The sequence below is a fragment of the Diceros bicornis genome, chromosome 35, assembly GCF_020826845.1.
Source record: "Diceros bicornis minor isolate mBicDic1 chromosome 35, mDicBic1.mat.cur, whole genome shotgun sequence".
Lineage (NCBI taxonomy): Eukaryota > Metazoa > Chordata > Mammalia > Perissodactyla > Rhinocerotidae > Diceros > Diceros bicornis.
This window is the reverse complement of record NC_080774.1, coordinates 2,026,313-2,049,920: the sequence shown is the minus strand read 5'-3', so window position 1 is coordinate 2,049,920 and position 23,608 is coordinate 2,026,313. Positions and strand designations below refer to the sequence as shown.

The 23,608-nt window shown below is 46.6% G+C and overlaps 1 protein-coding gene across 3 annotated transcripts in view; it reads left to right on the top strand.

Moving 5' to 3' along the window:
* Positions 1-6,450: 6,450 nt before the first annotated feature.
* The window catches only part of ADGRD1 (adhesion G protein-coupled receptor D1), a 158,290-nt gene continuing 141,132 nt past the window's right edge, over positions 6,451-23,608 (top strand). For 2 of the 3 annotated variants that reach the window (XM_058531222.1, XM_058531224.1), the window contains exons 1-5: positions 6,451-6,534; positions 6,624-6,660; positions 16,304-16,387; positions 18,596-18,691; positions 20,515-20,637. In XM_058531222.1, the coding sequence (XP_058387205.1) occupies positions 6,469-6,534; positions 6,624-6,660; positions 16,304-16,387; positions 18,596-18,691; positions 20,515-20,637 (406 nt within the window). In that variant the 5' untranslated portion in view covers positions 6,451-6,468. The remainder of the gene's footprint in view (positions 6,535-6,623; positions 6,661-16,303; positions 16,388-18,595; positions 18,692-20,514; positions 20,638-23,608) is intronic. The other variant, XM_058531223.1, reaches the window with a different exon arrangement.

Below are 23,608 nucleotides of genomic sequence, written 5' to 3'. Positions count from 1 at the left end.
TGCGCGCACTTAACCGCTAAGCCACGGGGCCGGCCCTGCTTTGTCTCTTGATAGTGGGTTGGTTTTCCTCACTTTTGTGTGTGTGTGTCGTAATTTTAGAATGAATGCTGGGTGTCATATGTAAGATAGTGGAGACTGAGGTAAATAGTATTCATGCCAGGAAACGGACCCAGCTCTTTTCTGCTAGGCTGTGTGTGTGTGTGCACGTGTGTGTACATGCCACGCATGCAGTATGTGCATGTATACGTGTTGTGTGTGCGCATATGCGCGTGTGGGCACGTGTGCATGTGGGGATGTGCGTGTGTGTTGAGTCAGTCTAGTCGGGAGTGGAGCTGGGTTTGGGTTCTGTTGCCGCGGTGACTTCAGTGCACGGCTGGCCTCAGACGCCTCTGGCAGAATCCTGCACGTGGGGTGGGGTTTGCTTTGGCAGAGGGCGTCCCTCGTGTTCCCCCTGTACTTTCAGTTTTAGGCCTTTCCCGTGGGCCAGAATGTCAGCGTGTCTCTCCTCGCACTCTTGCCTCTCCCGTCACCAGGATGCTGGCTCTTGCCAGCCTGGTATGGGGGACAGTGGGAATTCTGTCTTCCTGGTGCAACCTTAGTCTTAGGGGACCCTGTGTCCCTGTGTCCTGGGTGGATTTTCTTGGGGGCTCTGCCCCTCTCCCAGTGGAAGGAGACCTTTCTGCCCCTCCCCTGGGGACAGAGGGCTGTGTCTCTCCCTCCTCCGGCTGCAGAGGCTCTCCCCTGGGCTCTGGGTGCAGGGGGAGAAGTGAGGACTCTGTTCCCGGGGGAGAAAGCTCTAGGCAGCCGCCATGCCTTTGCACAGTGGTGCCACTCACCTCTCCACATGTGCAGAGTGTCTCTCCAGGCTCCCACCTGCCTCCATCTCTCCTCTGAGCACCTGCTGGGGTCCTGGAGGAGGGCCTGGGAGGGGCGCAAACTCTCTATTTGTCTGCAGTGGCCTGAGGTCCTGGGTCTCACACTAGCCCACACGGGCCCGCCCGAAGTCATTACAGTTCTTTCACTGAATTCTTCTTATCTGTGTGTGCCCATTTTCCTCCCGTGCCCTGCCACGTGTGAGCCAGCGCCCGTGTCCCCTCTCTCCTGAGAGGTGTCTGTCTTCTTAGACTTCAGGCCAGCTGCTTTCCCTGAACCTCCTCCCACTAAGGGTTCAAGAGAAGTCACGGTTTTGTAGATTCTCTGGCTGTTCCTCCCGTGCGTGAGAGGTAATGCTCCTCCAGCTTCGACGTCCTAGAGGGAAAGGACGTGACCCTGAGTCATTCCCATCACCGCAGGAGAGCTGCTCCCCCTCCACTGTCACCTCCATGTTCCAGCCGGAGTAAAGGTCAGGGTCCGGAGGCTTCTGGAAGAGCAAAGAACAGAAACGCCCTCTCAGCCGGAGATGCCCGCCTCTCTCTCGTTGTTGTGTGTGGGAACACACACAACAGGGGAGAGGGAAGTGATCATTTTTACTGAGCTGATGGGCACCCAATGTCCCTGGGATTCTGCGCAGGAAGAAGGAGGGGGAGAACAGAGTTTGGGAGGCAATTAGCCACATCTGCTGTGCGTAGTCTTGCCTAAGCCCTCCTCACACACCAAACAGTTTCTTAAGCTGTTACCCATCCCCTCCTCTTTGGAAATTAATGAAAGCTATGGACCCTCTCCCCCCAAAATTTCCCATGCGTGCATTCAAGCGAAGTTGTGCATGTGATTTCGAGGCATTCACTGACTCCTTGAAAGCCTGAGACCCATGGGACCAACACACCTGATGGTTGGTCTCATCCTTGGTTCCCGGAAGCAGAGCCTGAGGCACAGACTGTGTGTGAGCAGTTTCCTTGGTGTGATTCCAGGGGCAGAGGTGTTTACACGGGGAGTGACACAGGCAGGTGCGGAGGCAACTCCAGGAGGTGTTACTGAGTTGCTGCCCCTGGAGGGGAAGGGCAGAAGGGGCAGAGCTTATCCCCTGGGTCCTGGGCCTCACTGGGCAGGGCTGCCCCATGTCAGTAAGCCCCCCATTTCTGGGTGCTTGTGCACGAGGCTGAGTGGGCTCTTGTCCCACCTGCTGAGCAGAAGAGGCCCAGACAGAGCCACACTCTGGCCCGCAGGAGAGTTGTGGTCAGGAGTGAAGCTGGCAGCAGCTGGTGTGGAGAAGGTCATCCTAACGCGGCTGGAAGGAGAAGCGAGGCTGAGAGGACGGACAGCGGTGAGCAGGAGGTGCCCGGGATGCAGGCCGGCAAAGGGGAGCATCGCCTGTTGCTCCGGCCTCCCTGTGCTCCTGCCACTTTCCCGCTTGTGCCCATGTTTCACTAGATGCCAAATTACTTGTGGCTTCTCAAACACGTTGCATTGACCCAGGACTCGGTTGCCAGGGACAGAAACCAAGCTCAAACCTGCTGGAGCCAAAACGTGAAGTTATTGGTCTCTATGTGAAACTGGCTTTAGGCATAGCAGGATCCAGGGGCTCAACAGACGTCATCAAGTCTCTTACTGCTGTTTTCTCATTTTTTTCCTACTGTGGGTAATTCTCTTTGTAGTGACAAAAATGGGCATCAGCAGCCTTCATTTAAGATCATTCTGGGTTAGCAGCTCTATTGGGGAGGGGGGCCTTCTCTCTGCTAGGGTCGATACATTCATCCCAGGGAAGACACTGATTAGTACCGAGTGGGTCACGCGCACACCTCTGGGTGATCACAGGGTCCGCGGCGTGGAGGTGCACGAGTGTTCCCCCTGGCCCCATGCCCACTGTGATACTTGCAGTCCCCGTGTAAGCATGTGGGGGGTGAAGGAAGCGTTTTCCAAAGAGAACCACATGCTTTTATCAACAGAAGGGAAAAGGGAGGCTGGGCTAGCAGAAGCAACATTTGTCCATGAGACACGCCACGCTGCATCTGGAGCCTTAGCCCATGCCACAGCTTCTTTCTGGAATGTTCTTCTTTTCCTCGTCCATTAAGAGAAAGGATTCCCTGGCTCCTCGTCTTGCAAACTCTAACTGCTCTAGTTTCTATAGTACCTGTGCGTTGTGTGTGCCCCTTCACACGGGCTCAAGGACCACTGCTCCTGCTGGGTCCGTCCCCTCGGAGTCAGCGGGGCGGCACACGCACAGCTCTGCAGCTTCTCATCGAGACGACGGTTTACCGCAGGCGGCGAGGCCGGGGGAGGGGCGGTTAGGAGGCTTCACAGCTGGTCCAACCTCCTCAGCATCTGGGCGACTTACTGCATTCTTCCCGAGGTCCAGGCTTTCCTCCTCTGGGCACAGGCCCCGTACCGTGTGAATAATCCAGTTAGGTCCTCGTTTCCAGCTGGCTTCACACTTGGCTTCATCTCTGTAAAAATTTATTGAATAGAGCCTAATTGGAATTTAAGGTCCCTCTTCTTTTTTCAGCTTTATTGAGGTATAATTGGCAAATAATATGGTAATATATTTGAAGTGTTCAGTGTGATGATTTGATAGATGTATGTGTTGTGAAAGGATTCCCACAATTGAGTTAATTAACACATCTGTCACCCCACCTCACATATTTATCTTTTTTTTGGTAAGGGCACTTAAGTTCTGCTCTCTTGGCAAATTTCAAGTGTACCATACCATGTTACCAGCTGCAGTCCCCATGTTTCATGTTAGATCCTCAGACCTGTTCATCTTACAACTGAAAGTTCATCCCTTTGACCGACCTCTCCCATTCTCCCACCCCCAGCCCAGCCACCATTCTACTCTGTTTCCATGAGTGCAGCTTTGTTGTTTAGATTCCACGTAGAAGGGACATTAAGGTCCCATTTTTAATACTTGATTAATGTCTCCCTCAGTACGAACCTCGTATACTTTTACCAAAGCATGACATTTTTTTCCACCCCTTAAGGTAAACACACACGCACTCATTTGAAAAAATATCCTTTTAATATTGACTCTTGGATACCTGTTAGACACTTAGTCCTGTTCTAGGGGTTGAGCATGCAGAGCAAACAAGACAGAAAAACTTCCCTGCTCACGTGGGGCTTACATTTTGGTGGGGAGAGATTGACAATAAATGAAATAAACATTTAAGATCGAAAGGATATCAGACAATGATAAGTGACACAGAGAAATATAACAGGAAAGGGCTTCAGGGTCCAGACGCAATCTGGGCATGACAGGAAGGAGGTGGGGAGGCGAGGCGCGCACGGGGATCCCCCGTGCCACCGCCCCAGCCTCGAATCCACCAGGGCATTTCCAGAGTCTCCGCACTCCGGGAAATGGGGCTTTAAATGAAGGTGGGCTCATAGCCACCTCCGGACAAGGAGAAGGGAGAGCAGTGAGGGATGTGTATTAGCACAAACTTGTAGTCTGGGATGGAGATCAAAAGGCAGTCTACAGGTGAGTGTAGACACCCGGAAGGCACATTCTGCTTAATTTGCTTCATTTCCAGCTTTTATTACTGCCTCTGAATTGGGGTGCCTCCCGTTATCTGACGCTAACTTTCATGATGGAAAAAGAAACACGTTGGCTTTGTTCAGACTTGGGAATGGTCCATATAGATTTAGCAATCTGTTTAACCTGCGCTGAGAGGAATCTGCCTCTGCTGCCCCTCCTTCTGCATCTTCCACTTTCCTCCAGAGGGAGGCAGCAGGAGGGACTGAGAACTGATGAAATGCAAAGATTAGAGGCTGTAAATCAGTCCCTCCGAGGAGGATCACCCCTAGGCCACAGGATAAACGTCGTTATTACACACAGCCCCGTGTATTTGGAGTTCACAGTTTTCCAAGTGCCACAAGATAGGAGACTGTTCATAGAATTATCCAGAACCCTGCTGCGGCTGTGCAGGGAGTTCAGGCTGTCCGACCATTGGGGAGGTTGTGGGCTGCAGGCACAAGTTAAAAATAATCACCAGGTTTTGACATCACTTTATTTCTCCCCCATGGAGACCAGAAGTCATTCTTGCATCCTCGTTGTTAGGAAGTACTCGGATTCAGGACTCTGTTCCCATTTAAAGTCAGGACAAAGGAGATAATATCAGTTAACATGTAATGGGTGTTATTTTTTACTTTATAATAATAATCATAGCTAACATTTATAGGGTGATATTTGTTCTTTGCAAAAAGTTAGCTAGCATTTATGGAGCGCTACATATTTTCCAAGCCCTGATTTAAGAGCTTGAAGTGTATCATCTCATTTCTCATGATGGAGTAGGAACTATTACCTCCGTTTTATAGACGAGGAATTTGAAACGCAGAGAGATTCAGTAACTTGCCTAAGAGCACACTGCTAGTAAGTGTTGGATACAGTACAGATATTAGTCAAATCACTCAGCTGTGACTATAACCGTGTGTGTGTGTGTGTGTGTGTGTGTGTGTGTGAGAGAGAGAGAGAGAGAGACCATGTATTTGGAGTCGATGGGATAAACTTTTGGTCTTGAGTAAACTGAGGCATGGTCTGGCTAGGGTTTGACTCTCTGCTACCACACTGAGATCACTGTCCTGGATGCTGGGGGGGACGTGGGGTTTGGTGTAATTACACAGGCACCTTGTAAAGAATCTCAGAGCTTTCATTCACCTCTGAAAGAGTTAAAGAGAAAACTGCGGTCAGTGCTTCTGCAGAGGGCCCGTGAGTGTGGTTTATTTGCTTTTTCCATCCATCTATCACCTTCTTTCCTTCTCTGGGCAAACGAAACTCAGTTCTAAACAGCGTTTACGGTTTGTGGTATATTTCGTATTTATTAATATTTATGCCGACATTGAGGGTGCTGACTAGAAGGCACCTAATGTATATACACACTCCCACATCTGTTTGGTCTGCTTCTGCACCTAAGATCCTGAAAATATTCCCGATTGTTCTTAACAGGCTGGTGTTAGGACCCAGGAAGGACAGTGCAGCGACGGATATAAATAGAGAAGCAGAACAGAGCAAAGTTTGAGGAGAGAGCCTGACATCACTCACTCTCTCCACCCAAGGAGCTGGGGGCCGGGCGAGGTGTAAGCTTGAGTCAGACCAGAAGGAGTTGGCCAGCGAGCGCTCCAGCCCCGGGAGCGGGTGGGAGCCCCAGGACCGCGTTCCTTTAAAGCCTTCTCGCTCTCCCCACTTCAGGGAAACAGAAAGACGTCCCGGGCCAAACCTGGATGGAGACAAATGAGCACTCCTGAAATAGAAGGCAAACAGTGACGGGCGGACGGGCGCCCCCTGTGCCTCGGTGCTGCAGGCACAGACCTGTGTTGCCTTAAGGACGGCGGTTAGGAACTGGGTTTCTCCTCCTGCATCCCGCGGCTGGTCTGGTCCTGCCATGTGGTTGTCCATCACCGAAGACTCTCAAGTGTGGAGACAAGCAAGAAGCACCCACTAACTCTCCAAGACGGCTGCGTTTCACCAACTTTAGAGAAACAGACTTTTTCTTTCCGGAACCTGTGAAAATGATCCTTTCCCAAGGAAGTGGAAGTTAAGGAGGACGCTTGGTCACGGAGGCTCAGGAATTTCACTCGGGCCCTGTTGGCAGCTCCGAGCAAGCCATGAGGAGGCTGCTGCCCCTCTGCTGCTGGCATTCCTGGCTGCTGCTGTTTTACTGCGACTGGCAGGTAACGTCCCCCCGGCTCGCGTTGAGGCTGGGCTAGAGGGCTGCAGGGAGCGTTCCCGTGTGTCTCACGATGTGCTGTTTTGTGTGCAGGTGCACGGAGCCCGCTCCGGGTCCCAAGCCCACCCAGGTAAGGCAGCTCCTTCTTGTCCTGTTCACCACCCGCTCTTCCCACCTGATGTGGGGTCATCTTGCCTGATGATGCAGTTCATTGGTTTCCTCCAAGGCCGTGGGCAAGTGGCCCTGCTTTGGGCCCCCAACCCCAGCCAGCGGCCCTGCAATGCGTTGCCCTCCGGGCCGCTCTGCTCGTCCCCGACGCCTGTCTTCAGTGTCTCGGAGCTGTGGCTGGAGGAGCAGGTCTCTCTGCACCCAGCAGCCTGTCGCTCTTGGTCATTTGAAACCCTGTGATTAAGGAGATGTAGTGTTCTCAGGGTTGAACGACTTCTGCCTGTCTCTGTGGCTCACATCCCGTGTCTTCAGTGCACATTCCCTTGCACTGACTTAGAGCTTCAGCCGGTCAGCCCCACGGCTCTGTCGCACCCATCCTGTCGCTGTCCTGACTGTGGGAGCTTGGCTCCTCCAGCCCCGACTGAGCTCACGAAGCAGCAGGAGAAAACCTCTCAGCCACCGGCTGGGCTCACTTTTCTTCTGCCGTCGTGAGTCCTCGGTCGAGAAGTCTTATGGTGAGGCTTCTTTGGGGAGGACGGAGGAGGCATGAAGTTGTCACACGTACGGGTGGTTGGCACAGGCAGGGCGCAGGCGGACAGCGTCGCGTGAGTGGCGGGGACTCACTTCGCTGGTGGTTGTCTCCCATTTGCTCCTGGGTGGCCCCATACTACTGTCCCCACACCCTTGCTCGGAAGCCAGAGAACAAACCCTGACCTGTGGGTGGGCTGCCCCTGACTCAGAGCCATAGGGGATCTGGTTGGACCCCCCCAATTATCATCACAAGCAGCCCTCCCACCTTCACGGGGACTAGACTGTAAGGATCAACTGGAAACTATGGGCACAGCTGGCATTCCTGGGACCCCATCCCAGGTAAGCCAGGACCTGGGAGAAAGCCCTGGTCAGAACCTTGTTGGCTGTAGTTAGACGGGGGGGTGGGTGTTTGTCTCCTTTCTGTCCCCTTTCTGGTGACGCAGCACAGAGCTAGGACATTCCCACCATTGTTGTCTTACCAATTTCAGTGGTTGAGGTGTTGCCATTTCTCTTTCATCCACGCGTTCAAGTTAAATCTTCTGTTGAAAAAGGTGTGAATTTCCACATGCTCCCCTTTTCTCAACCAAAATGCTGAAAGAAAGAAAAAGGATTTCTGTAGCTTGGAATAAAGAAATCATCCAGCACCGCATTAGAGAGAGGTCATGTGTGCGTGAGACTCCCCCTTCTCGCTCATGCCAGGCCTATAGCTCATGCTGGTCCTCCAGCAGAGGAGGACTGGGGGTGGAGGGAAGGTGTGGTCCACCAGGAACGGCAGAGCCGACACGGCAGCCCCTAGACCCCGGCTGCACTCAGGGTTAGAGAGGAAGCCGTGAGGTGCTCCCAGATTGGGCCTTGGCCATGCACGTCCGCACGCCCACATGCACAGACGTCCACGCACGTCCACATGCACCCACATGCGTCCACATGCCTTATTGACCTTCAGCTCCAAGGAGGGTTTGAATTCAGTCTTTGTTCCATATAGAAACTTTGCTCCCCTCATGTCCTAATTTAGGGTGGAAAAAATTATTATAGTTTATTATATAATAGTTATTGATCAACTAACTGCCTTAGAGAAATAATAACAGAAATATCACTAAAAAGAAACAACAAACATTGAAGACTGTGGAGAAAACTGAAGGAAAGGGCATTTGGATCTCTCAGCTCTAAGTCTTCTTTCCAATGATGTTCCACGTCCACTGGTTTCCTTCTTGTCTCCACATCCAGTCTCCAGCAAGCCCTCTCCTTCTCATCCTCCCTCACCTCACTTTCTTTTAACCTTTTATTTCCTTCTCTTCCCCTCTCCTTCCTTCTTGTTTTTTTTTTTTTTTTTGGTGAGGAAGGTTAGCCCTGAGCTAACATCCATTGCCAATCTTCCTCTTTTTGCTGAGGAAGACTGGCCCTGAGCTAACATCTGTGCCCATCTTCCTCCACTTTGTATGTGGGATGCTGCCACAGCATGACTTGATGAGCGGTGTGTAGGTCTGTGCCTGGGATCTGAAACCGTGAACCCTGGGCCACTGAAGCGGAGTACACGAACTTAACCACTACACCACTGGGCCAGCCCCTCTCCTTCCTTCCTTTTTAGATACGATGAAGGTCAACATTTATTGAACACTTAAGTGGTTTTTTCCCCACGTGGACGAAACCCTATTGCTTCCTCTCCCTTTGTCCCTCCTCCCTCCCTCCCTTCCTTCCTTCCCTCCTTCTCTTTCTCTCCCCCTTGCTTCCTGTCATCCTTCCTCTCCGTCTCCCTCCTCTACCTCCAGTCCTTTTCTTCTTTCTTCTCTTCCTATATCTTGGACTCTGCTCAGCCCCCTTTCCTACGGAAAACTCTGCCCCCCTGTTGTCCGTGTAGCATCAGCATCTGGGGGCCTCCCTCATTTGGCTTCTGACCATTCAGGCCTGCGGTGTCTGAGGAAGAGCCCCCGTGCAGAAAACCTGATTCCCAGCACTCCTTCTCAAGAGCATCCACCCATGGACCCAGCAAACACGCAGAGAGCCTGTTCCTCATAGGAACACATTTGGAAACAACCTAAACACCCGTCAGTGTGGGAATAACTTAGATTGTAGCATGGTTATTCTAGGGCCACTAAGCAGCAGTCATCAAGTGCTGAGATGGCGGCGTATTGGGACTTTCATGTAGATTCCGTGCAGTCCTCTCAACAATCCTTCCAAGCAGTGATGTTACTCTCCTGCCGCAGATGAAGAATGCGTCTTTCAGAGAGAGTCAGTGATTTGCCCAAAGTCCATGGCTAAGGAGCCCTGGTGGTGACCTAAGGACCTCACACTTTGGAGGGAGCTGGGGGAGACAGACAGGCAAGGAGATTAGTGAAAACAACAACAGAGTGCTCAGTAGCGTGAGGGAGGTGTGCGCAGGGTGTGAGGTGAGACTAACGTGGTGGTCCCCAACATAGGCTGAACACTAGTCTTTGAAGGCCAGCCTATTCTCCACCACGACCACAGCAAACTTTCTCCTTGAGGTTCTCACAGGACCGGTGAGCTTTTCCTGTTTCCTCACTGTGGCGCCTGGCACAGGGCCCTCCCCTTAGTAGATGCTCAGTAGATACCTGTTGACTCGATTCTGCGCTGTCAGTCGAAGATTTGCTGGTCATCTGGTGAGCTGAACCAGTAAAGATAGTTAGCCCGCATCATTTCAATGCCCAAGGGGAGTTTCGGCTTGGTTATCTGGTCTGTACCAGTTACCTACACCAGCCCAGCTAACTAGAAAGTTGCCAGATCTTTATCTCTACCACGGAGATAGGTGTTTAGTTTTGGAAATGATTGACAAACAGCTTCCAGTCGTTTTGACCTTTGCACTACGTGTGACGTGGATCGCCATCTAGAGATTATAGCACCTTGTGGCTGAAAGGAACAGTGGAGGCTGTCCCGTCCACCTCCCCATTTGACAGTTGGTGACAGTGAGGCCCAGAGAGGGCAAGCAGGGACTGCACTGCACATCTGAAACCTTCTCTCTGGCTCCAGGCGGCCCGATTTCTTGCTCTGTTCCCCGAGGACAATGCTAGGAAGCTGTGATGGTTGGTAAACCTAATTGGCACTGGCCAAGAAATTGCAGGTCATTTTTAAAAAGGTTATAAACATGCCTCTTACAGATAACTTTCGTAATGAGAAAAAGGGGACTTTAAAGAAACATGTCATTTTCCAGAAGTTTCCTGGCCCTGGGGTCACGGAGCAGCTGGTTCCAGTCCATTTCCAGGAGGTCAGGCAGTTCTCCTCACCATCCTAGTTAGAGGTTGGGGAGGCCAAAGCAGATGATTATAGTGATTATAGTTTCCTACATTTACATAGTGTTTTTTCTGTGCTAATCAGTAATTTTTTCCCTTTATTTTTGTTTTTTTAATTGAGATATAATTGACATATAACATTGTATTAGTTTCAGGTGTACAACGTAATGATTTGATATTTGTAGAGATTGTGAAATGATCACCACAGTCAGTCTAGTTAACATGTGTCGCCAACACAGTGTTACACAGTTTATAAAGAACTGTCAGAACCACTAGGTCATGGCAGAAACTTCATTCTTCAACTTCCTAGTGCAAAAAAAATGTGTCTATGATGAAATTAAAAAAAAATAATGTTTATACCCTATCGAACAAATGGAAATTTGGCAAGTAGAGATTTTTTGGGGTACTGGAATTACATATGTATTCTTTCTATGTTTATTCATTCATTTATTCATCCTTGCATTTCATCATTCATTCTACCTATATAGTTTTTTTTTTTTTTAATTAATTGCTAACATTACAATTTTGGAGAGTTCAAATGCAAATATCTGGATTTCGGGCACACACGCGCACACACACACCCCCACACACCCTAGGCCCTGTTTTAGACATGGGAATACCATGCAAATAGAACAGACAAAGTCTCTACTCTCAAGTCGCAAAGAGTTGGATACAGGAGACAGATAACAAGCAAAGATACTGACAAGCAAAAAGTTTCAAAATAGAGTGGGAAAGAAGAGTGAGTGGTGGTCATGAGGGGCTGTCAGGAAAGACCCCTCGGGGGAGAGGGGTGCCGTTGGACTGAGGCTCAAATTACAGAGTCCGTTATGCACTAGGCGAGGAGAGCACTCCTGGCAGTGGGGACAGCAGGCAAGTCCTGCGGCAGTGGAAGTGAACCCGGTGACAGAGGCAAAGAAAGATGTAGCCACCAGCAGCCTGACGACTGGCAGGGACCCACCTCCCTCTGTGTGCTGACCAGTCAGTGGGACCCTGGAGAGGTTTTTCCCTACACAAGCTCAAGGATAAGGGTTTCCCTTTACTGACACAAAGAATAAGTAATAGGGAAGGGACAGGATAGGGGAGTCTGGAAGAAAAACTGAAGAGGAAAAATGAAAGATTTTACTGACTAGTTTTTTTTTTTTTTTTTTTTTTTTGCTGAGGAAGATTTACCCTGAGCTAACTTCTGTTGTCAATCTTTCTCTTTTTGCTTGAGGGAGATTGTCCCTGAGCTGACACCTGTGCCCATCTTCCTCTCTGTTGTATGTGGGACGCCGCCACAGCACGGCTGAGGAGTGGTGCAGGTCTGTGCCGGGGGTCTGGACCTGTGAACCCGGGCCGCTGAAGTGGAGTGTGCTGAACTTAACCGCTACGCCACGGGGCTGGCCCTGACTAGCTTTTTGAGTATTGATCCTCTTGTCTCTCTCCTTCTCTCTCACCAAACCGAATCAACAAAACATTAAATATGGCTGAAAAATTATTCCTGAAGAACTGACTTATAATTGTGGTGACGTAGGCTGAAACTCCCTCTCTCTCATCTTATTTTTTAGGCCGGGGGTGTTTTGAAGTCCCGGAATGGGCCACATTATCGTTTGGTGACGACAGCTTGCTGTCTTGTCTGAGCATTTAGTCTTGATGAGAGTTTACCTTGTGAAAACGGGGCAACTGTATAAATAGGAGATCTCATGCCACCTTCTTTTTGGGAAAATAGACGGAGAATCTTATTCCTAAAAGAATGAGATTTTCTTGTTTTGTTGACATTTTAGGGCTACAGGTTGTTTACTCCTTAGGCTATAAAAGGGAATCTAAAAAGAGTAATGTGAAAGTGTTGACTTGAGTTCTTTGGCATGTCTTGCTGGCGTCACAATGTTTTAATTAAAAAGAACTTAATTGCTAACATTAAAATTTTAGGATATTTCAAATAAAAAAATCTGGTTTCTGACTTCTCTTTAAAGATGGCAGACTTGGCAACACTGGGTAGATCTTCCTCCAGAGCCACGATGACTTGGCCTGGAAAGCCGCTTCTTTCTTTAGACAGGACACGAACTTTCCAGTGTGCCACAGCCTCCCCAAGTGCAACTTGGAGTGACACCAGCGGTTTGTTTCCAGCATCTGTTCTGACTGGCCTGTGCCTTCCGGGCTGGTGACCATCGTGAACAGCATCCCGACCTCTACCTGAAGCACCCCTTGTGGCCCCTGGCCCCTGTGGATTTTTCGGTTTGCCCCTCCATTCCTGTTTCCAGTCTGTTGGACTAACTCTGCGTTGCTAGTTACCAGACATCTGGGGCAACCGAGTGGATGTGTCACGTGTCTGCAGTGCAGTGACGTGGGCTAGCAGGCCCCCTGCTGACCCCAAGCCCCTCTTCTCTTCACTGACACTGCGGACTCTGGCTAGCGTTCGGGGTGTATCTTTCCACGTGAACAAGATAGCAACTCTTTACTCTGTAAGCCTTTCTGCCCAGGATGGACCATGGCCATTTGTAAACGGAGAGGATAAGAAAGGATTTATTATCCACAGGGTTTATTTTATGAAGATGAGAATTCTGAAGATACAACATCTGTTCTTTGTACAACAGATGTTATTTCCTCTTCTGATTTTTTTTTCCCCAGATGAATTGAATAACAAGTTAATGATATTTTCCCCTCTTCAAAATGAATATCCTAGATTTTAGGGGAAAAAAGAATGGTGGAAATGAAAACAAGTATTTTTGATGTTTACCTTTCCGATTCTCAGTGCTGCATTACTAGAGTGGGCCATTGCCAGGGGGCATCCGCTGCAGTCAGTGTCTCTGATGCGCACAGGGTCAAGTGGATGGAGCCCCACCTCTCCTTAGCCCAGATCGGAGAACGGCTTTGTACTCGGCTTACATTTTGGACTCACGTACTTAACACTTTTGAGAAGACAGCCTCACAGCTGCAAACTGAAGAATGGACCCAATGATCTGGAGCCGTGCAGGTGCTTGGCACCCTGTGCACAAAAGTCCAGATATGAGATGGAGCGCTTCCAGTTTCATCTGGAAATTTAGTGTGGACGTCGCCTATGGTCATTGTAATTGCGGAAGAAGTCTTAACATACTTTTTTAAGGAATACGGGTCCAAACATTCAAACAGAACAGAAAGATAATGAAATGTATATCTTCTTCTTCCATCTTACACCCAGTTCCTCGATTTCCTCACCCCCAACATACGTGATCGTATGTCCTACGGTATCCATCCAAACACCTCTCCCTCTCCCTTTCTCTGCTTCGCTCCCTCCCTGCCTGCTGAACAGCTGTATTTTACATAAAGAGTTCGTAGCACACACATTTTTTTCTCACCTTGATTTTTTTTAACTTAGTGTAACTTAAAGAATGTCCTACGTCATACACGTATGTCAGCCTCGTCAGTTATCCTGGTCCACGCCAGTCCATCATGTAGACACCCCGTCTTTGTGTAGCCAGCCCTCTGTGGGTGAGCGTTTAGGCGGCTTGCAGCCTTTTGATACTGTTAAAAAAAGCTGCAGCAAATATCCTGTGCACAGAGCGTATCCTAGGATCAATTCCTCCTGGTGGAATTACGAGGTCTGAAGGAACGTGCACTTGAAATTCAGACAGGTACTGCCACATTGCCCTCCAGAAAGGCTATGCTGATTTCAATCTCACCAAAAAGGGGTAGAGCTTGCCAACTTAGTGTGTCTAACTTAGTGTGTCTGACCTGTGAGCTGTGATAGGCCAGCTCATCGTAGTTTTAACGTGCTTTCAAGAATTATGAGCAAGGTTGCACATCTTTGCATATATTTAAAAATAATTTGCATTTCTTTTTCTTTGAACTGTCTGTTTATGTCCTTTGCCCCAATACTCTGTTGGTTTAAATTTTCTTAATAATAGGATTTTTATTAATATCATAAATTTAATTCATTCTTTAAAAAGAAATCAGTGCATTTCTTTCCTATGTATTATATAGACATTGTTCCCCAGTTCAATTTAGCTTGATTTATTTTTCTGTACAGAAATTTTAAAAATTTATGTAGTCAAGTTTATAACCTGATTTCCTCAGAAGTCCTTGTGTTTTATTTTATTACATTGACATTTTGATCCATCTGGAAATAGTTACGGTATAAAGAGTGAGATGGGGATCTTAAGTTTTTGTAGATGGTTAACTGGTTCTAATGCCTTTTGTGGAAAAATGTTTCTTCTCTGATTAAAACACCACTTTTATCATAAACTAAAGTTTCATACGTGCTTGGGAGTATTTATGGTACTAAGAGCTGCTCCTGCTGATCCCCTCAGTGTCCCTTGCTGTTTCATCTCCAGATTTTGCTGGTTATTCTGTCTCATTTATTTTTTATATAAGCTCCATAATCAGCTTTCTCTCACACAAAAAACTCTCAGCATTTTTACAACAAATTTCCTAATATTTGTATATTAATTAAAGGATAGTTGATATTTTTATGATTTTGAGTTTTCTTTTCCAAGAATAGGTTCAGTCCTTCATTTATTCAAGAGTTCTTTTACGTCCTTCAGCATTGTTTTATTGTTTTCTTCGTGAGAATTGTGTACAGTTTTTATTTTTTTGTTCTTAAATGTCTTCTCTTTATTGGCTGCATTTGTAAATGAGAACTTTTCTTCTATTATTTTTTAGCCTTGTTGTTTAGTACAGAGAAGCTACCGACATTTGCAAATTATATCTGTATTAGCCTCTTTACCAGGTTCTTTCCCTGTTTGTCACAGTTTTTCATTTACCAAATGCTTTTCTTGTTGGTAATAGTTGTTCATTTTCATTATCAGGCATACATCATTTGAAAATAATGATCACATTATCTCCTCTTTAAAAATTCTTTTTACTATGAATAACTCAAAGATTACTTTATTAATTTTTACTTTTCTGTAATCTGGCAGACATTTGGGGCTGTTGATGATTATTTAGTCATCTAGACTGTTATTTCCACTTCTGGGAACTAATGGCAGAGAACTAAGCCCAGAGAAGATTAGTTATGAGAACGGCTGAGCCTGTGATGGGGCAGCCCCTCCATGGACTATTCCCCAAGGTCGATTAGGAAGGCGGGACAGCAGTAAATGAATGAAGCAATTCATATGGCATTAAGTGGGAAGAGAATAATAGAAAATAATATTTCTGCACAAAATTATATCTACTCAAAGAACAAGGATCAGAAAGGAATTTTTGAAATGATTAATTTTTCGTATGGAGGAAACAGAGATAATGGAAAGATCAGGACCAAACTTAGAAATTCTTGTATGTGAACATCACATCTAAAACCAGCCGGCTGGGTGGTTTCTGAGGAAGCATTTTAGTCCTTGTCTTTACAAATAGGCTACAGTTGTCTTATCGATTACTGTTAGGAGGAAATGAGGAAAGGTTGGTAAAGAGCCTCACACAGGGTCTGGCACAACATCAGTGTTGGTTTCCTCCTCTTTTTAAATTATTCCAACCTATTTCTTTCTCTCGTCTGATTGCTTTGGTATCTCTTCTAACACAATATTAAATGATAATGAGATAATGGGCATTCTTGTCTTTTTCTGGCACTAATCGGCCTGCTTCCAGTGGGGCACCGTGAAGCAGAGCGGCTTTTGTTTTCCTCCGTTAAAAGGTATCTCTAAAGTCCTATTTATCATATTTTATCCTGTTAAGGAAATATTCATCAATTTCTAATTTATTAAGAGTTTTTTTGTAACCAGGTGTGGGTATTGAATTTATTCATGTGCTTTTAATACCTCCCATGGTCACTGTGAGATTCACTCTCCCTCAGTTCATGATGTAGTTGGTAAGTAGTTCTTTACCTTTGGCTCTGTCCTTCCTAAGGGTGATTTAACATTTTTATTATTTTTTTTCCCCAAGGATTTGAGGTCTTGGCTTCTGCTTCGCATTACTGGCCATTGGAAAACGTGGACGGGATCCACGAACTTCAGGATACAACTGGAGGTAGACATGGGTGGTGACGGTGACTGAGACAGAGGAGTGGGTGGCTCTCAGGCATCAGGGGCCACCGGGAGAGACAGACATGAACAGATCTGCTCTGAAGCCAGGATGATGGAGATTAACAAACATTTGTGTAGCTTCCCCCAGTCATTGTTATTGTGAAGTATTTTACTAGAACTTTTATATATTTTTATGATTGAAAGACAGAATTTATGATTCAAAATATTATTAAAATGTGCATTTTGCCCAGCAACCCTAAAACAGAAGCAGCTGTTGTGAGCTTTAAGCTGTAGGTGACAGATCCATCTATGTACGAGTCCAGATGTACGTTTTCTAACTAGACAAAACTGCCATAATCTACATGCCTGTCCAACAGGGGCCCCTTTGAACCCAGTGCCAAAGGCTGTGCCACCTAAGATTAGCTCACATGTTCTTGGGTCACAGCTTCAGTCAGGGAAGGCACCCCAGCTGCCAGTCGGCTTCTCTGCTTAGCAAGGCAGCTCCCCTTTGAAAAGACCAAACATCGCCTGCGATGCTTCCCACGGTCCCCAATTCCATGGAAAAGAGAGGCTCTAACCCACTCACTTCAGACATTTGCCAGAAGGAGTTTAAACCTCATCTTTCCCTGAGCCCTTTTGTTCCATTCCATCCAAAGTATAAGTTTCAAGTGATTTGGGATGCTTCAACATTTTTATTTCCTTATTGCTCTGGATTATGTCAAACGGCTGAGGCATACACAAGAAGGGGTTTACTGCACAGCCATCCTAGCACACGCTCAGACTGTGTCTATACTGGTTCAGTGGAATGGATTATTTTAGAAACCCCACATATTGCTGATTGCTCTGCTTTCCACCCCAGCACACTGGTATTTTCCTTATTCCTGTGACTTCATGTGCTGCCGTAAATTGCCACCTCAGGTTCTAAAACGTTTCCCTTAAAATCTGCAAATGGAGAAGCATTACAGCTGGTCTGTGCTGCTGGTGTCCCTAGAGGAGGAGCACCGTCGAGGGGTGGGTCCCCCAGAGGGTGCTGTCTGGGGCGCATTGCCACTCTCCTTCCTTCAGTGTCCTCCTGCTCGCCTGCATAGCGGGTGGCGATGGTGCCACAGTCGAGAACCATCCTCAAGCTCGACATTTTCTCCAACAGTCTGCCCTGCAGGGAGGAAAGTCCTTGTAGAAGCTGATTAGGGGACCAGCTCGGGTGACAGTAAATGCCTCCCCTGGTGATAGTCTGGCTTCCTTTTCTCAGGGCCTTTATTTTAAAGCCTTGGAAAGGCGATCCTTCCACCAAGTGGAAACGCATTTTGAAATAGTTCATCGTTTAGGACGCGGAAACTACAATTTTAGGAGTTATTTCAAACGAGAGGATAAATAACCATCACTAGATTTCTCTCCTCACCCCCTCAACTCAACTCACGGTTGTGACTAAATCAGTAACTTATGGTATTTTGATAGACCCTTACTAATGAAAAATTCTTCTTATAAGATGATATAATTACTCAGATACAATTATATCGTGGTTGAATTTTGTTCACCAAATGTATTCATTTCCCATAAAACTCTAACTATGTTAACGTTTGTCCCAAAACACTCGAACGATGAAGGTTTCACGGTCCTTTTCTATTGGATCCACTCTTTATGGTATAATGCTATGCTGGGGTGTTTCAATTCGATTACAGGCTTCTTAAGAAAAAAAGAGAATGCACTCCATCGGCACATGTTGCTGCAGGGGCCAGTTGACCTGCTTTGACAGTCATTCGCGATGTGCAGCTATGTTCTTTGTTGCTGAATTCTCTGTTGTTTCGTCCATTTGTCATCACATCATGGAGTTGTTTTCATGCTGTGTTTCTGTGTCATCAGTTCTTGTGACATCACAACCATTAATCCTTTTGTTAGGACAAGTTCATTTTCATATCTCTCAACTAAGTTCCCGGGGGGGGGGGAGCTGGAGCCAGCAAATTGGAACCAATGTTTGTGGCCAAATTCAGCAGAAATCACACCCTAGCTCTGGGATGGAACGGGGCCACTGGAGTTGGCCATAATATTGACTGAGAGTGGTGGAGGTCGGGGGGCAAGGTCAGAAGAGAAAATCCAAGATGCTCGTTGGGTGAGAGGAACACTTCTTGCTGCATGTTGAGTTGAGAGATATGTTGGTTCCATTTGTTTTCGTGTCACTCATTTGTTGTGCTTTTTCTTTTGTTGTTCCACCCAGCATTGCGAACCCACAACCTCACTGTGCTTCCTTCCCATAATTCTACCTTTGTATATACCAATGACTCTGCCTACTCAAATTTCTCTGCAACTGTAGGTGAGCACTCGTGTATTTCTGTTCTGTGTTCTGTCGAGTTTGGATCTGCAATGAATTTAAAGGCCAATTTACTTTGTTTCTACATGAATTCACCTCATCTTGGCTAGAAAATGAGCAGATATGCAAGAAAACAGCAAAGATCCAGGGTATTGAAATAACTACTTAGAGTTAGGTCTAAAGGAAGTGTCACTGAGTGCCATATGTCAGGAGGTGTATATAAGCCTTCAAGCCATCAGCTCTTCCAAACCAGCTGCTTCTTTCCAGAACAAAACACACATACGATGAGATATTTTCTAAAAATAGAAATTGTTTGGATTTTTAAATGGATTATATTCTTTGGGAGAGGAAAAGCATGCCCTCTGAATGGAAAATTAAAGTTGATTTAAAAATACCTCATCAAAAATTTGATCTCTTACAAACATTAAAATCAGCATTTCTTCTGTAGCTGGAATTTTTTGGTAATCATTAGAAGCTGTTTTATAAAACACACACCCACAAGAGTCATGGTTGAATTATTATCTATTTAATAACCTCCAGAACCCATATGGTTTGTATTTTCCCTACGTAGCTCAAAGCAAAAGGGCTGGTAGTGATTGTGGCATCTATCTATCTATCTGGTCAGCGTAGAAAGTCAGTTCGGGTCACCTAGTTCTCACTCCTTGATCTTTTCTTTACACATAACCTGATTGCTTCAGCTGTGAGGTGTTTGGCTTCCAAAATTAATTTTTCCAATCGAACAGTCTGGTTTGGGGGTTTATACACCCTAACTCAATTATGCAACTGCTAGTTGTCCATTTCATTTTGTGATATATGGATCCCTCTCAGCAATAAGTGGATAGATAAAAATAAGGAGTTTACAAACAGTGAGAGGAGACACTGGAGCCCTCTGGGTTGGTTATCCACACGACCGTGGTTGTTAGAAAACCCGAGTTGGGGTCGTGGTCAGGGCAGAAGACCCCACCAGCCCTTCTGCACCCCTCCGGCTGGGTGGACAGCCCCAGGCGTAAGCCCATGTGGCAGACGAGGTATCGAGGCGCCTTTGACCCCAGTTAACAATAAATGCCTAATCACTTTTGGTGTTTACAGTCCTCACTTATCAAGTCTGTAAACCATTTACCTCACGCTCACACGGTCAGATACCTTTGCTATGGGAATAGGACAAAACAGAGCGAGGCTGGATGCGGGTCAGCCGGGACTCGCGGCCCTCCTTGTCGTTGGCAGGCTCCTCTGCGACGATTTGAAACCTGACTCTGGGCTTTCCTTCCAGATTCTGAAAATGGATTCTTTTAAATCGTGGGTTCCCATGTCTAAGGTTAGGGACTTTCAATTAGAACTCAAAAGGAGAGGGAGTTCAGGTGGAGTTTTATGTTCAAACTTGTAACCAAGTGTTTCACTGGAAAGTTCAGTGTGAAGATGGCCGTGGGAAGGACTCATAGAGCAGGGAGACGGAATTCAAGTTTAGGACAGTAAGGGATTATAATCATTTCACTGCTGGTCACTCAACTGTTGGCAAATATGATGATTATACGATCATTATAGTATAGCTCATATTATACAGTAATATAATGTTAATTAATGATAAAATATTAATATGATAAAATTAATTTAAAATTTAATATTCACACTAACTCATACATTATTTATAATTTAATTATTAATAATTAAATATTAAATATAATATTATAAATATATTATAAATATGTAATTATAAATATAAATAATACAGTATATTTGTATGAAAGTTGTTTGTAAGTCTGACACATCTTGAGACTTTTAATCGCATAAGATTATTAACGTACCATGTTGTCATTCTTCTCACTTAGATATTGTAGAAGGAAAGGTCAACAAAGGCATTTACCTCAAAGAGGAAAAAGGAGTCACGCTTCTCTATTACGGAAGGTACAAAACCTCGTGCATCAGTAACCCGGCCCAGTGTGGCCCTGAGGGTGAGTGAGCGCCATTCGTGTTCTTTTTAATGCGTTTCATTGTCAGGTGGCACCTGCCCCTCTGGACGGTGGCAGACTTGATGTGAAGTTCTCGTCAGGTGCAGAACGCGTGTAAACGCCATACACGGGTTTGGGAGAAGGGAAGGGATGGGGTGCCTAGATGCAGGCACCTAGAATTCTAACGAGAGACTTGTTCTGGAGACTGAGAATTAAAACACTGTCTCACAGAGATGTGAGAGCAAAATATTTAATCTTGTAAAGCAAAAAAAAAAAAAAAACAACTCTCTAGAAAGCAGACACAGCGCTGTCACATGGGACTTGGAGGGGACCGTGGCGTGTGTGGGAAGTAAATTGATGGTGTGGCGCGCTCGGCGTTATTTCTGGCTCCAGGGTGTTGATGATGGGTCCGGGCAGGGCAGCCTTTTAAGGCCGGTGCCATGGCTTTGCTTCCTTCGCAGCCGTTGAGCCTGGGGGGCGGTGGAGAGAGCTGTCCCAGCCGGTGCTTGCAGGCCTGTGGTTGGAATAAAACCACGGACAAAACATATGTATGCAAAGAGAAGTTAGGACTCTATTCCTTTCTTTTTTTTTTTCCTGTGAAAAGTAACCTGCGTCCTAGTATCTGAGCTTCAGACAATGGACATCTGGGCCACATTTCAGAACCTTCTGGGAAATTGTTCTCTGTCATCCAAATCAGCTTCAAGCCTTCCAGTTCCACTATTGTAGGCAAAATGATAATTTTTATTTCTAGGAAAAAAAACGAGTTTCACACAAGCCTTTCTGAAAGTTCTAAGGGGTTTTGGACTTCCTTGTCAAAACATCACGGTGACGAATTCATTGTACACTTCTGGGACTTACGGACCACATCCCAGGAAAAATAAACAAAAGCTTAGCAAGGCAAAAACATGTGGGAGGATACGTTTTGGGCTTTTCAGAACCCAGAGTCCTGAGAAACGGGTTTTGAGGTCCAAAACCACGGCCAGGTTTACAAAGCCGTTGTTTGAGCTGTCCCCGAGTTCAAACTGTCTTATAAACACACTAGACTTGTTTACTTCTCTAAATTGAAAACAACCCCGCCTCAGCTGCAGGGACTGAGCGAACCAGGAGGGCAGTGGTGCTCGGCCTCGCCCCTTCCCTGCCTCGGGTCAGGGAGGCTGTGGTGTTTCAGCGTGGTTTTCACTCCAGTCTCTGGGGAACGCCTCTCTTCGGGGGAAAGGTGTCTCTACAGATTCAGCTATGGACTGGAGTTTATTTCAGGTGGGATACGAATGGCGTAGGTCCAGGGATTCCAATGACTGGGGACTATCCCGGATTACTAGCCTTTGGGGGTGACAGCGATAGGCCCAGTGGGGAGGCATGGCTATTGGAAATCGGACCTACTGAAAAGTTCTACCTGAACTCCGAGATCACAAACTGGAGGCCTCTGCGCGGCTTCTGCCCTGTGGCTGTGTTTGGTTTGGCAGGCATGGAGTTAAAAATTTTTAATTAGCTACCACCATTGAAAGATAGAAACATTTCCCATAAAAATATGGATTTCCAGTTTCTCTCGAGAAAACCCCCCTGCCCCCTCATTGGGTGGAGCAACGGTGGTGGCCCCTACAGAATGGACGTTGTCCATTGGAAGGGTGGACGTCCCCACCCTTCCAATCATGGAGCCAGTGGGGACACAATGCACCTGCATAGCTTGGGCACCTGGGCCAGATGGCCAGCGTTCCAGTCTCATTTCTTATCCTTTCTGCAGTGACCTTGGACCACCACTTACCCTCGGAGTCCGAGTTCCTTATCTGTAAAAGGGGTCAATAAAAGTGCCTTCCTCGTGTAGTTGTTATGAAGACTAAAAGAGCTAACACCGGGTTGGCCCAGCTATTGAGAGGCCACGTGGGTTGATAACCCCTCTGTGCGTGTCTCCAAACTTCTCTTCTTTCACTGGGGTTTTTGTCCTAATGAGAACACCAGTTGGCCCGCTTTGAGACTGACCCTCTGACAGGGGCTGACATGGTGGGACTAATCGCAATAATGACCCACAATTCTTAATGGCTTACCTAATTGATATTCTAATCCCATTACATGTATTAACTCCCCACATCCTCAGAAAAACGAGACCTACAAGAGCTTCGGGTGGTAGCAAGAGCTGTGAACTTTGGCTTCATGGCCTGCTCTGCTAACAACTTCTTGGGTGTCGTAGCTAACTGGAGTCTTGTAAGATTTTGCACGTGGCCATTTTCTTTACAGTACAGCTAGGTTTAAAATGAAGCTGGGAACCTTAAATGAACCTTGGCTCCCTGGGATGGGGCTGCCGTGAGGCTTACTGCAGACATGGAGGGAGGCTGGGTATTTCTCAGTCTGCCCCGCTCTGTCTAGATCTCAGCTTCGTGAAGTGACAAGGCCACCGAGCATGTGTGACATGATTAGGACAACTGCATGCATTTACCCGTTTTGATTACCATATCCTTTGTTCCAGCGGGTTTCCCTGGGGCCTAACTGAGCTTGTATTTCTGAGTCCAAGAAGAACAGGATGTGAACCGGGAAGGTCTGTCCAGCATTTTCCAAATTAAGGTCCAGGTAGCAGATGAAGTATGTGAGATGATTTCAGGTGGCACTTGGAGCAATTAAAAAATTAATGGTTATATTTTTATTTTAACACAAATAGCTCATCAGAAATGTGTTTTCATAGATATTATTTAGGATAAGACCTCAGTAAGTGATAAGCTTTAAAAATGGATTGACTTGATAACGTTTCATAATAATAATATTGGTGGTATTCATATATGTTGAAAATTGTGAGGGATTAAAATGTGGGAAACATTGAATTATCCTTTTCAGATGCATAGATCTACCCCACTTCTACATTTTTTTTGGTGGTGATGGTGGGCACAAACTTATAACCCATTATTTAAAAAATAGAACCAGCATTTAAATAAAGACAGAAATGCTCCCCATCCCCAGTCCAACAGGTCAACTGTTTTCATATTTC